Source organism: Primulina eburnea, chromosome 9 (assembly GCF_022965805.1).
Source record: "Primulina eburnea isolate SZY01 chromosome 9, ASM2296580v1, whole genome shotgun sequence".
Taxonomy (NCBI): Eukaryota; Viridiplantae; Streptophyta; class Magnoliopsida; order Lamiales; family Gesneriaceae; genus Primulina; species Primulina eburnea.
This window is the reverse complement of record NC_133109.1, coordinates 2,278,664-2,293,672: the sequence shown is the minus strand read 5'-3', so window position 1 is coordinate 2,293,672 and position 15,009 is coordinate 2,278,664. Positions and strand designations below refer to the sequence as shown.

Genomic DNA, 15,009 nt, shown 5'->3' with positions numbered 1-15,009 from the left:
CCTCAGATCATATGTATATCTTGCATGCGCAGCAGTTCATGATTCTATATATTTCAGCCAGTACTCCACACATACTCGAGCACGATCGAACGAGCATATATGTATAGTCGTTTCGTTCCATCAAAAATAAAAGTTTTGATTATCTTAAAACTATAGATTAAATCATCATTAGCATTCAAATTACGATCATGTCTCCCCTCCTCTCTGTATATACATAAGCAGTTATACATATACTTTTGACCTCAAGCCTACATGACTCGAAACTCGGATTGACTTGAAAAAGCTAATTCCCTTTATTTCCTAGGATACCAAATTCATGCATCTTTTCCCAAAGATCAAGGTCGACGAGTTGAAGTGTAATTATATCACTCATTCAATAATGAGTATATATATCCATTATACATTGCATGAGTTTTACAGTTTCTTGAAAGGGACTGCTGAGCTTAATCCCTTGTATATATCATAGAAACTCGGGGGCGCCGTTTCGAGAACAAGACTCTTGCAATAGTTTCTTGGTATTGCTGTTTAGTACTTCATCAAAGGTATAGATATTCTCCCTAGTTTTTGAACTTCACGTTTCGAAACATTGTTCATCAGAGCCTGGATTGTGTATCAACTCCCATCTGACTGCATCACTATGTCAAAATGTGTGCTGAAGGATACAATGAATCAACCGATTTTATGCATATATGCATTTTGAATCATTTTTTATATATATAAATATCCACTAAAATTTCGATGATTACATTGTATATGAGCAAGAAACTGCGCTTTGCCTTCGGAAATGTTTTCTTGTTTAAGGTTTTTAACTTTCCATATTCTTTTGCAATATGGAATTTCCAACTCTCTCAAAGGTTAAAACCTAACCAGCAGATTTTGAGAATATTAACTGATTGTGTACGAAGCATGGCTAGTAAGAGTATAAGGTGATCAGAATTCAGATCGTTACCTTTAGATTGATATTCTTCTAAGTTTCATACGTAATTAGTGTATAAAAATGTATGTTTCATCATATGCATCCACCAATTTTTAATTTATACTAAGATATCAGTCCGTTTATTTACTAGCAAATTTCTTCGTGCTCTTTATAAGTCTAATTTCAGCTATTATACCGTAGCCGTTGGACCATTTTTATCCTTCTTTATTTCAAATTTCGTGGCTTTCGCTACTACAAGTTTACTTGCATGTAAAGTAGAAGAAACCCTGTTTGCGTAAAGGTGTTTGTTACCTATTGTTTGTGCTTACTTCCAAGAATTGAAATAAATAATTGCATGAGGCTAGTCTTCGAAGTAAAGTTATTAAATGGACCGCAAACGAAAAGGGAAATTATATATATTCCTTCACTTGAGATCGCTTAAATCTCAGTGTAGCATGCCACCCCGAAATCACCTTTTTACAGGATAATTATTATATGTCGATAATAGGAGAGACAACAACAATGTTTCAAAACTTTATTGTATCTTTCCCTGTATCGATGAAATATTCGCTGTATATTAAATATATGGAATCATACGAATGGAACAATTAACTAAAAATCAACAAATGTGAGAAATCTGTATTGAGAGACCAATGAGCACACGCACGCACGCACACGCACAAATTTCTGAATTAAATAATCGATATAACTGAAATTTTAACTTCATTAGCTATATAGTTTAATGAAGATCACTTGTTTTCTTCTATCTAACCAAAGTTTTGCCTTTTACTTGAATATAATATGACAAAAACTTGAGGGAAATTACAAATACTTTCATTATAGCAATACTTAATTCTTCAATACAAATGCATATCGTAGATCTAGAAGTAACCACGGTTTAACAACATAGACATCACTGTGGTTATCATCAGATCAGTACATAGACAACATCTATCTTACAATTAGTAAGATCGTGTCTTAAATATGGTGTATTCCAAGATTCAATATTAGTTAGGTTGTAGATATAATATTAATAATAAATTCAGTTTTTATTATTTACAAGAAACTTATAATAATGATGATGATGATGATGATGGTGGTGATCATGATAATTCTTCATCCATTTGCATATCCACATATAGTAATCTTGCATCTCTTAAGCAGATCTATTCACTTCCACAGATCAATCTGGCAGCTTGACGATGTAGAGTTCGAAGCATTATCCAATGCCATTTCTTGCTTCTCCATGTTCCTAGCAGTCATGTTTGAATCTTCAATGAGCGGGAACGTTTCGTTATCTTTAGAATTTCTTCTTGGCTAAGTTGGTATGCCACAAATTTGTCAAGAACCCTCCAGTCTGTAACCTGATCACTCGAATGTTCACCATTATTTTTAAACATTGAGTGAAAATTTTGATCAATAAGATGTATTTGTTCTTGATTAAGCCCCGAAGAGTGCAAAAAATTGCTGCCAATGTTCATGTTCAAGCCTGGAAAAGAAGCCCCTTTCGGACTTTCTAAAAGAGGAAGCTGGAGGGAATGATCTGGTGTGATTCCATACTGCAAATCGATCTCTTTCTTACAAGAATTGTAATTAGGGTACGGATATTGGAGATTTGAATGAGAATGCTGGTTTGGGGAGTCCATATCCTGCATGAATGCAACTTGATCATCGTACCAGATAGGTGAATCGTGCTCCCCCATGAGTTTTCGAACTGTTGCTAATCGTTTCTTGAAAACCCTACAAACAACCCATCCTTCTTCCTGTATAATGATACAACTGTATTAGATTATGTCACCATATATGTATATTTTTCACATAAACTGTGTAAAATTCTGTATTTTATATCAATGATTATGCTGATTTTTTGCTAAAGTATGATCATGAAAACCCTAATTTCCTGTGGTATTTCGAGAGGGAAATAATTTCTTTTATCCATGTATTTGCATAAATATTAGTTTACTTGCCTGAGGGGTTCCATTTTCGTCGGTCTCCAGACGATATTCGTGCATGATCCAATCCGATTTATGACCATTGGGGCTCTTCCTTGGTAAAAGACCAAGGTTTTTCTCATACCAATTAAGTCCTGCTTCGAATAAATCGCCTTGTCTCTTCCAGTTGCCTTCCAAAACCCAGCTGCAGTGGCTCTATTTGTGCGTGTTCCGGTTGGATATTTCTTATCTTTGTGGCTGAAAAAGTACCATTCATTTTGCTCTTCTGTTCCTATTCTGCATAGCTCTAACGAAAAATCAACTAATGGTGTTAGGTTTATTTTCTTTGTTCCACTACTGTACTTACTGATATTATATCATTTCATATACATGCTCTTTATAATCATTTTGAAATTAAATAACATATGAACTATCTCAAATTTATACTGTATTACCTTGAAGATCCCAAGGTTCGATTTTGTAAAGATCGACATCTTTGACTACATCCAAATCGATTCGTCTTGAATTAACCTTTCTCCTTAGATAATAATCAACAAGTTCTTCGTCGGTAGGATGGAACCGGAAACCAGGAGGAACATGTGAAAAAGTATTCATTATTTCTTGGATTTTTCTGAAACCTGGTATTCAAATTTATAGCTAGTTTTAGCTGATCTTAGCCCATGCCTAGATGTTTAACTAAAACATCGACATTCACATAGTCTAATTCCCGTTTCTTATCTTATGTAACTTTTCATTAAGCGGTGTTACGAAATTTGAACATAACAGACACCAGTTTTTTAATCTTCAAAAAATAGAGAATCGGAACACAATATCACATAAGTGTGCGCGTATATATATATATGTATATATATGTAATATATATATGTATATATATATGTATATATAGATTTGACATGGTAGTTTTATCAAAACTGAAAAATGTCTTCAATCTTTAATATATTTTTTTCTAAAAAAATGAGCGAGTGTAAAAGAAAATTAATCCAAGATAAAAAAAATACATATTGACTGTATCACATCTAGATTTAATCTCCCCTCACATGACATTTTCTAGCATGCACATATTCAATTAATTCCAATATAAAAAAAATACCTCAAAACATAATAAGTGAAGGTGCCGAGCATGCAAGTAATCATGGTAAACACAATCACATGTTTTTTTATGGTTGGATCTAAAAATATTCTTCCAAACTTTGATAATATCCATCCATTCACTAGCAGTACTTAAGCATGTCATAGCCTACTAAAACAAGAAATCCACGCCATACGTTTTTCGTTATCCCTTAAATTATCCCTTCAAAAAAGAAATTATCCATGCAACATATGTGGATTTTTTTTTTAAAAAAATAATGAATTCACTCGATTGATGGAAATCATGCATGTGGAATATAGTGCTGATGTTATTATTATGCGTAGAAATAGAAATTTGACATGTGATAATAACTTTTTTTGCATGAAACTTAACTTATCATCACTTCTTTAGGTCACTTTTTACATCCTCGGCTACCAAATCATATCCATCAAAAGAATTGCAAGAATGAAGAGAAGAAAATTCAAAGCAGGGAGAAAAGCGAAAATGAAGCTTGAGTTTGAAGTAAATATATAGATCGATCAGTTTTGGTATAAATTCTTAATTAAGAAAAAGGTAATTGTAAAAAACAAGGTGTTGATCATATCACGAGGAGTATACTCTAGAAATTAATTATCTTCGATGGATCGTAAAAATCTTGATCAGACGCATATCGATTAACATCGATCAGCTTTAGAATTATGGATCGATCCTACATAAATTTACAACTTTAGCAAAAGAAATTATACTAAGTACACTATTTAAAGTCTATGATGAGCAAAAAGAAAACATTCTCCTACATGAAGAACTGGAATGAATCAAGAAAACTCAAACCTTAAAGTTTTCAAATCCAGTGGTAGAGAACTGAACAACTCACCACTCGATCCGATCCACCCAAAGCAGAAAGTCTCATACAAAACCCTTATAAACTACTAAACTAAGCAACCTTTTTCCCAATTCCAAAGAAAAGTGTACCGAAGCTATAGGAATATTTATGAAATAGAAAGGCAAGACAACAAGAAGACAAGAAAAGACAACAGATGCTTTCCTCGCGCATCGAAGAACTGCAGGTATAGTTGTTTTCTTGCTGTCCCGGCCTGGACGGATCGATCCGAGGGAACGGGTGCAGTTCTCGTGCGAATGAATGAAGAAAGGAAGGAAACAAATATCCCAAGTGGGTGAGCCAGGGAAGAACGGAAGAACAAATGGGATTCGTATATATAAGGGAAAAAAGCAGCAACAAATTCTGCAAAGGAAGAAAGAAAAATGGGAAACCCTAAATGATGATTACTTTACCTAATATATTTCTTGTTTTTTCGATTATTATTAAAAACTCACTATCAGCAGCGAGCAGAATTGTGGGGAAAGCTTGAAGGGTGAGAGAGAAAAGGTGGCGCAAAACTGGCAAAGAGAGAGAGAGTGAGCGCGCGTGTGGGGTCCTCCGCCAACCGCCATTGATGGAGACCTCTTTATAATATTTTAAAGGTTTCGTTACATACAATATATATCAAGGTTTTTTCATTTTAAACATCTATAAAATTTATGCACTTGTACACACACACACATGTATTTAGAAAATATTTTGTTGTTATAGTTACATCTTTGACATCATTAATCAATAATTATATTTTAGGGCGGTTTTAACTCTATGATAAATTTTAGATAGAGGGAAAGATGTAGGTAAAGTTAGGTTTCATTTTTAATGTCTTTTGAAAAGTTTGGAGGTGGTCATTGAGCTCTTCTAACTCTTGTTTTTCCTTCTTCAAGTCTTCATATGCCAAGTATTTGGCCAATAATCGCTCTTGATGTTCTTGTAATTGCTCTTCGTAGAGCTGAGCTCTAAGGTCCGTCATCGCAATCTCGTGTTTACCGAGGGCGAGTTTACACATACATTGGGGTATTTCATCACTAGTACGTTGAGTCATTTCCTGAAATAAAACAAATGGAAATGTTTATCTGGGGAGGGAAAAAGGGGGAAATGTCGCAGAACATATCTTAATATAAGTAAGAAATGAGACAAACAAAATTCGAAAAAAGATATCAAAACATACCAAAACAAGGCACTAATATTCATCTATTTATCCATAGTATACTAATCAGTCTCTATTTATTACTCCTCTAAGGGGACGAGTCTATGTATCAGTTATTATAACCCACCACATTAGGGTCTTATTTGATCATGTTCTAAAAATTTCCTTACCACTTTTAACTCAAATCATAACAATACATTTTCAAGAATTCATAGCGTAACAGAGGAATCATGTGGAACGAAACATATACAAATCAAATGACGTTAAACGAGTAGTGTATGATTGATTTTTCAAAAACATGACCATCATTATTTTAAAACACATATATATAAGATCACTTACCTTATTATTATCTTCAAAACACATATATAAGCTCACTAACCTGATTATTATCTTCAAAAACGAGGGAAGAACAAACTAAAAAGTCGAACACGAAATCTGTTGGATTGCCTCGAACTTGTATGTTTGCAAAGTTTCGAGATCATGGCCGAAACTTTTCTTCAAGATACCACTGAAATATCATAATTCCCTCAGCATTTTTCGTTTTAAATATAACCCACTTTGATACTTGGAAATTGCAGGAATTTGATGAGGCTTTAGTTGTGTTTCCCGCAACCTTTGACCATTATTTATAGGTGAAAATGACGATTAGCTGAATAGACAACTATTACCATTCAATAATGGTTATTAATGTACCTTAAATCATCTGTTACAACTCCTGCAAACCAGCTGCATGTGTCCGCCCATTTAAATTTTTTAATTTTAAGGCTGTATGCTTGTATTTTTTTTCTATTGTGGTGCTGCTAAACAATGGATCAAATGACCTTTAATCCTCTTTTATTAAACTGTTACAACTTGGCCAATTCAATTTAGAATAATGTGATTAAATAGAGAGGATGGCAATGCAACTCCTTAGTTTTGCCTTTTGCCATTATTGAATATATTGATAAACGTTCTAGTATCGTTTTTGCGTAAACTTAAAATATTTTCTGGTGAATCTTTTGTCTGAGGCACCGCATAACTGTGTTCACTTGTGCATATTTATTTGCATCTTGATTTATTTACGTAAAGTTTTATATGTTGAATTAGTCTGTTGCATGTTTTGTTAAGTATTATAACATCGGGCACAACATTTATTTCTGAAACACACACACAGTCCCTCTATTACACAGTACTTTTATGCTAGACAATCACATTTCATCATTAATTTTTTTAAGGGAAAATATCATTAATTTCATATAATGGGGTTATGTCCTCTGGATTTTACAAATGGGGTTACATGCCACATGCCCCAAAAAATTGAAAAAAAACAACAACTTTTTTGGTTACTAATTGTCATATTTTAGGTTCTGATCTCCTTAGTATTCAAAATTTAGTTTGATACAATAAATTCGATTTTTTTTTCAAAATTGAAAAAGTTATGGACTAAAAAAAGTTATTATTCCCAAAATATTATCATAAAAATCTTGTAGTCGCTAGTTTTCACAAGTTACAGTGAGTGTGACTCAATTGAAGCCTTCCATCCAAAAGGTGAAAAGATCAAGTGCCTCTGGGCCCTTTGTTCTTTTGATAATCCAACAAAAATCCCCCAGAGCAACAAAAAAAAAACAGACATATAAATATCCTTCTGATTTTAATTATATCGTGAAATCCTTCTAAACGGATTGGGATATATTTGAAATACTTAAAAATCGCCAACCAAAAAAAAAACAAATTACTCCAATTATACATATATATATATATATATATATATATATAATTTTGATATGGTACATGTATATTGATTGTTCTAGGTTATAAGGAGCCAATATTAATAAAATGAAATTGTCTGAAAACCCCATTTGTGCGAACAATTTCCTTAGTCCCTACCATTTCTTGTTCATCATTAATGACCAATTGGGGCCCGAATGCGCACGGGGAACACTTGATTCTTTGGTTCATGTATATTTCGATTTCTAGAATGAATGGTAATTATTTCAAGAAATTAAACTTTTGTATGGTGAAAAAATAATGTTTGGGTGTTTGTTATTTTAATGAATGTAATTAATTCTTGTCCTATCTCATTTATTTCATCAAGTGGTTGGGTTGTTAAGTATTTCAATTATTACCATCATGATTCAATCCATTTTGAATAGTTAACACCCATTAAGAATTATCCAAATACATTTTAAATAAATTATTGGAAAATTCATTTTTTTTATCCACTAGTTGTCCAATTTCGAAAGTTTGATTTGTTACATAATGTAGGACCGAGCGCTTGCCGCTTTACCAAAAGTCAAAAGTTATAGCTAATGGTAATAGTACAACTCAAATCTTTTAAACCACAGAGCAGCTCAAACACTATAGTTCGATAATACAGAACCAAAAAAAATTATGTGAATTTTGTGAGACGAATCTCCAATCCAACCTAACTTATGAAATATATTACTTTTTATGCTAAAAAATATTACTTTTCATAGTATATGTAAGTCAGATCAACTCATATCATGAATATAAACATGTGAGACGATCTAGAAAAAAAACTACTCAATACAGAAACATTTGTCTAAAAGATGAATATAAACCAGTCATTTTATTCCTCGTCGCCAATACGCTTCTTCACCACCACCGACTGTCATCATTATACTCATGTAATTTATTATGTTTACAATTGTATGTATAACTTTTTTGTTTCAAATTTAGGGGAAGGGAATATAAATTTTAAAAGCATGGTATCGTCAATGTTTTCGATATTTAAAAAAAGTGATTATGAATTTTTTTTTTTAATAATTATTTTAAAGATTGCAAACGGAATTTTGATGGGACAAACTGAATGTCAAAGCTCACGCATGATTGTAGATACAGATTTTGAGATTTGAGAAGACTATATTTGTCCACTTATCTCACTCGAAACTAATATTCGTGATATGGCATCGTTATGTACATTTCATCGGCACGGATTAAGGACGTTGGTATGTATATATGTCGATGGATGATGATCACGTCATCAGCTCGCTAAATGAGTATAATCATCAAATTGTCGAAAGTAATCGATGAAGACGATGATACAACCAACATATTTCAACATTTTAAATATCGAGTTCGGGTCGATTTCGAAAATTTTCATAGTCTGGTTATTGTGATATGATGTTGTTAGTGCTAGGCGTATATCAAGATTTAGTGGTATATAATGTTAATTTGGATTATCAATAATGAAAAGAAGCCTAAATAATTGGCATGAACGAGTGAAAATGCCGAATTAAATTAAATGTATTGCGGTCTTTATCCGTAAGTTATGGTTCTATGTACTACGATGCATCTGGAATATAATGTATAATAGTAATTACGCTTGTTAGATCAATTAAGTTTTGATGAATTAACAAGGCTATTGATCAAAATAAAATTTATAAAACTTAGCCAAACTGAATTCATGAGGAAAACTGATCATTCATGCGCAAATGATTTCCCAAAACAAAACTAATATTTCAGAGCTCAACCGATGTCTAAGCATAACTGATGGAAGCTAATTGATCGAAAGGGCTATAGATAGAAGATCGCTGATCAGTTTGCGTTACTAAATCCGTCAGAATGTTTTGAAGTACATTCTCGATAGATTTCCAGAACATTCCTTGAAAAGTAGAGCCAATTTGATGTCGGATAAAATCTTTCTAACAACTTTATTGATGTGCTAAAATGTAAAAGTCCACAAGCACTAATGAAACTTTGTAATTTGTCAGAAGGACAATGACATTAAAACAACGACGTATCTATTTGAAAATGACCTTCATATTCAAAAAGATGATCGTTGAAATCGAAGCCTATAAATAGATCAGTTGAATGGACAATCAAGTCTATCCACGTCTTTCTGAATCATCAAGCATTATCATGTTATTGAGAGCCAAATGGATCAAGCAAAATCTTCAGCACGCATCTAATAGTTTTTTATCTGATCATTGAAGATCAATTTGTGCTTAGTATTTTGTTTTGAAAATAGTTGTAATTGACGGTAAGAGTATTATTGATCATTAGTTTAAGTTTGTGAAGTATTCTAGGAGTCTATTGAATATGGTTTTTGTAAATTTTTCGTAATCCCCCAAGTGTTCTAGTGTATTTCCTGAGTGGAAGAAAGGATGACGTAGTAGTTTTTCATATATCCGAAAACCAGAAAATATTTTACTTTCTGTTTAATATCAATTTGATAGCTAAACTGTTCATTTTATTAGTCATTTTCAATGTAAAACTACTGTTACAATGAACTTATTTTCGTGTAGTACTACATAACTCTTGGTTTATGAATATCTAATTCAGGAGAAATTCAACTTAGTGATGCTAACCCAATCGAGTTAATTTTGAAATTGTTGTCTTAAGAACAAGCAAATAAGGATTATTAAAAATACTAAAACAACGTTAATGTAATAGTGGGTCCCGTAACGGATGTTTTGCGGCTCGCTGGTCTGGCGTGGCCTAGCTGACATCATTGAGTTTGCTGCCATCAATATAATAATAATAATAATAATAATAATAATAATGATAATAATAATAATATTATTATTATTATTATTATTATTATTATTATTCAAAAATAAAAAATATTATTATTATTATTGGGATTATTATTAAATTGTAGGGAGGTTTTCTATAATTGTTGCTAAATTTTTGAACTCGGTATTTTGATATTAAATGAGTTACAAATTATTTTAAAAATTATTATTATATATATATATATTATTCGTTACCATTCTTTGTGTATATATTATTCGTTACCATTCTTTGTGTATGTTTTGGGCCATCTCGGGAAAGTATTCAAGTAAAAGAGTTTTAAATTCCATGTATAATTTATTATAAAATTCAAATATTAGCTCTCCAAGGCGCAAACATATATATATAGAGATGAGTTAAATATGAGATGAGTTAAATATAATATATATTTTTTATACTTGAATTTTGTCAAAAAAAGAAATTGAATATAAAAACTCTACAAAATTCTAAAGATGACTTTTATATGGTTCGGTTTCGGATTTTATTTTTTAAAACTGACCGACCGAAAAAACTGAAATGTAATTAAATTAATAATTTTATTTATATTTTTTATTTAGGTTATATATTTTATTAGATTATATTTAGTTAATTAAGAATATTTTTGTATTGACAGATTTCAAATGCATGCATTTCTTTGATTAATGTATCATAAGATCCCAAGTTTGAGAAGAAGTCTCGAGTTCAAGATTAAGTATAACGAATAAATTTAAAAAAGAAATTTAATAAATTGATAAGGAGGATTGTACACATGCAATGAGTACATTATACTCAAGTATAGAGTATGAATACGTATGTAGGTCAACCATATATAAATAATTCTAGACAAAAACTTGTGTGAGACGGTCTCATTGGTCGTATTTGTGAGACGGATCTCTTATTTGGATCAACCATGAAAAAGTATTATTTTTTATACTAAGAGTATTACTTTTTATTGTGAATATGGATAGGGTTGACTCGTCTCACAGATTATGATCCGTGAGACGGTATCACATGAGACTCACTCATAATTCTAATATTCAAACGCATAATCATTTTGTAGAATACAATCCATGAGAAGATTGTTTACCACTCACCCCAAATGTTCTTTAACAATCTTATATTTAAAATTTCACAAAAGTTGATGACATATTTTTTTGGTTGAAAACAATAATAAGAAAATTAAAATAATTAAGAATTTGACTTAGATTTTCGTGAAATATATATTTATATTTTAAATCATCTTATAGAAAATGTAGCGAGCGTTTCACGATTGTCATGAAAATGACATAAAAAAATTCTTTTGAGACAGTCTCACGTGTCAATTTTGTGAAACATATACTATGATCGGGTCACTCATGAAAAAATATTACATTTTATGCCAAAAGAATTACTTTTTATTGTAAATATGAGCAATGTTGACTCGTCTCACGAATAAAGATCTCTAAGACCGTCTCAAAAAAGACCTACTCAAAAGAGAATTGTCTCTAGCTAGACCTTTCTTTCAAACCATTTCTGTCCTTTAAATTTATATACATAGAATATAATGTAATTGCTAGCACAAATGTGTTAATAGGTATAAAAAAATCTCTTCTTTGTGTGCACAAAATTGCTATCAACAAACCACATCCATTTGCACCATTATTGCTAAAGTTTTAGGTCTATTATAGTTGTCACCATTTCATGAAAAGAAACCCTAACCTAATGACACATGATTATGTATAACAATTGTGGATTATGATTACTAATAGGTTCAAAAGTTTCCTTCAAAAATATTATTATCATTTGAGTCGCATTATCATGAGAAACGACGGACGAATTGTCGTGTGCTTAAATTTAAGTTATTGGTTTTGTCACAAAACGACAATGGGAAATAACCATCAGTATTTTTCACTAGTTAATCAAATTTTTGTTTTGGTAATGGACACAAAATAACTTATTTTTAAAATTAAAAAAAAATAATATTTAAGAATAAATTTACATGTATATAAAAATAAAGTTATTAAGTAATTTAACCTAAAAGGAAATGAATAAGGGCCAGCTCAAATCAATGTACATGGACTTAGCCCATACTCCTACAATTAAAATTTCGACATATGGATCTTAGTACAAATTTAATCTTTTTTTCAATAATGTGAATTAATTTTAAAATTGAAATTATAATTAGCATCAAATTAATTTTATATAAAGTTTTTTTCCCAATAAAATTGTTCAGATTCGTAATTAACAGTTGTATCACTTTTAAAATATAATATTCATTTAAATATTTTCAAATTTTTGATTTTTTAATTACTAGCTTTACAATAATATCGGAGTCATTTATAATTACTACGTTAAATAGGCCTCTAAATATTCATTTTATTATAGTTCTCCAATATCCAAACTATAATTTTAGTTTGGTTACGTGACGTCTACTAATTTCTTAAATCCCACGGTCAAATTAATTTGTCATCAATCGATCTAGCATTAGTGTATTATCCTTGTTAGGGATGACAACTCTCCCCACGGGTAAAACCCAAAACAGAGATGAGGATCCCCGATTTTTTCGAGTTCGGATTCTGGGATTTTTTAAAATTCCCGATGTAGTTCGGAACGGGTATGAGATTAATATCTTATCCTCGAACATGTCCCGAAAATAATATCAATAGTAAAATAATAGTATCATTAGTATCAATAATATAATAATATCATTATTTTTTAAAATATTATTAATAATAATATTGTTAATATTCATATTAATAATAATTATTATTATCACTAATAATAATAGATAATAATAAGTTTTGGTTTGAAAAAATCTCCGAATCTGTCATCGCCTTGTTATATTAATATTTTTAAAATGAGGATGGGGGCGGGAATGAAAAATTGATCCCCAAAGTTCGTGTTTGGGGATTCTCCTAACCCGAAAAAACGGGGATCAAGACGAGTATGGAAGTAGGGATGAAATTCGGCAACGGTGATGGGGATGGCAAACTCGCTCCCGCCCCCGCCAATTGCCATCTTTAATCCTTGTGCTAGCAAGAACTCAATCCACGGTTCAGTTAATGCATATAAGTGTTTAATTTAAGGGTGTCAATTTGGGTGGGTTGGGTCATATTGAGTAATAGTACTATTCAAAAATTATTCAACCCGAACCCGAGTCAACCAGAAAACTCTCAACCCGAACTCGAACCCGAATCAACCCGATTTTGGTGAGTCGTTTCTAATTTTGAAAAAATTGTTTAATTTCAATCTACTTAGTTTTCATTTTTTTTTATTTCTTGCATGATTTATAGAGTATAATATCAACAATCTCACAAAAATTATTAAAATTGTCGAAATTCAACGACACCTCCCCCAATTCACGGAACTAAATTCAAGATTTTCTTTTAATTTGAATATTTGAATAAAATAAGATAATTGTAAATATGTGGTCGACAGACTGGACACAGCACGTGGGGTGGTCTCACTCGTGGGAAATAGAAATGCTAACAAACATTAACGAATATCATTATAGCACGTACCAGAATCGGTTGAGCCACAAACATTAGTGACTCGAATTTATTACAACTAAGTATTTTTTGGCCTTTTGTAATAAAATAATTGGCACCTAAAATATATCGACTACGGGTTTGATTTTAGATTAGACAAATTGTTAACAACAATTGTATTGGTCTTTTTCTGATTTAAATTAGATTAGATATGAAATCAAATTTTGATGTAATAATTTGATCTTTTTTTTTTTTACATCCAGTCTTATTTTCGAGAAAGCAATGATACTGCGCTCAATAACACTACATGACGTTGAATATTATTAATATATCGCTGTTTATGTTAATTATCTCACATCAGTTCGATAAAATATCTGGAAGTTGTATATATGGTTTTGGACAATCCGCACCCCTTGAGCTAGTATTTGGGGTTGAGTAAGGTTCAGGTTCCAATCTTAACATACTATCAGAGCTCAGGTTCAACCGTTATGTGTTGGACTACTCATAATTGTATTACCCGTTCAGTCCATAATTGGGTCATTTGTAAACTTCACGCTCCAAATGTTCATTCTTGGACGTGAGGAGGGTGTGTAAGTTGTTCTATATCGGTTGGATAAAATACCCGAGAGTTGTATATATGGTCTTGGACAATCCTCTCTCTTTGAGCTAGCTTTTGGGATTGAGTTAAGTTCAAGTTCCTATTTTAACGTATTATTGTAGACATGTACGTTAAAATTGGGAATATGGTATTTTCCCTTATAATGAATATCACCAACTATTAAGTATGAAATTGACTTCCTACCGCTCAAAATTAAATTAATTTAATGGGTTTTTTTTTATCCAATCCATGCATGTACATCAAGGCCCCGTTTGGTTGAAGGATAAAGTAGGTTTATATTATTTAACCTACTTTATCCCTTGTTTGGTACGCGTGATTATTTAACCCATCTTATCTCTCCTATGAATGATTAGGTTATATTAGGTAGGTTAAAATAATACCTTCTCACTCCCTAAGATTATTTATCCTACTCTTAATCCATCCTATTTTTCCAATTTTACCCTTCTCCTAAATTCAAACTCA

The 15,009-nt window shown here is 31.4% G+C and overlaps 1 protein-coding gene across 1 annotated transcript; it reads right to left on the bottom strand.

Annotated features, from left to right (window-relative positions):
• Positions 1-552: 552 nt before the first annotated feature.
• LOC140841089 (NAC domain-containing protein 7-like) lies at positions 553-5,163 on the bottom strand. The gene is given in 6 exon segments (XM_073208278.1): positions 553-2,214; positions 2,217-2,675; positions 2,880-2,957; positions 2,960-3,154; positions 3,303-3,485; positions 4,769-5,163. Coding segments are annotated over 5 exon segments (1,020 nt in total). The 5' UTR covers positions 3,463-3,485; positions 4,769-5,163; the 3' UTR covers positions 553-2,086.
• Positions 5,164-15,009: the final 9,846 nt, after the last annotated feature.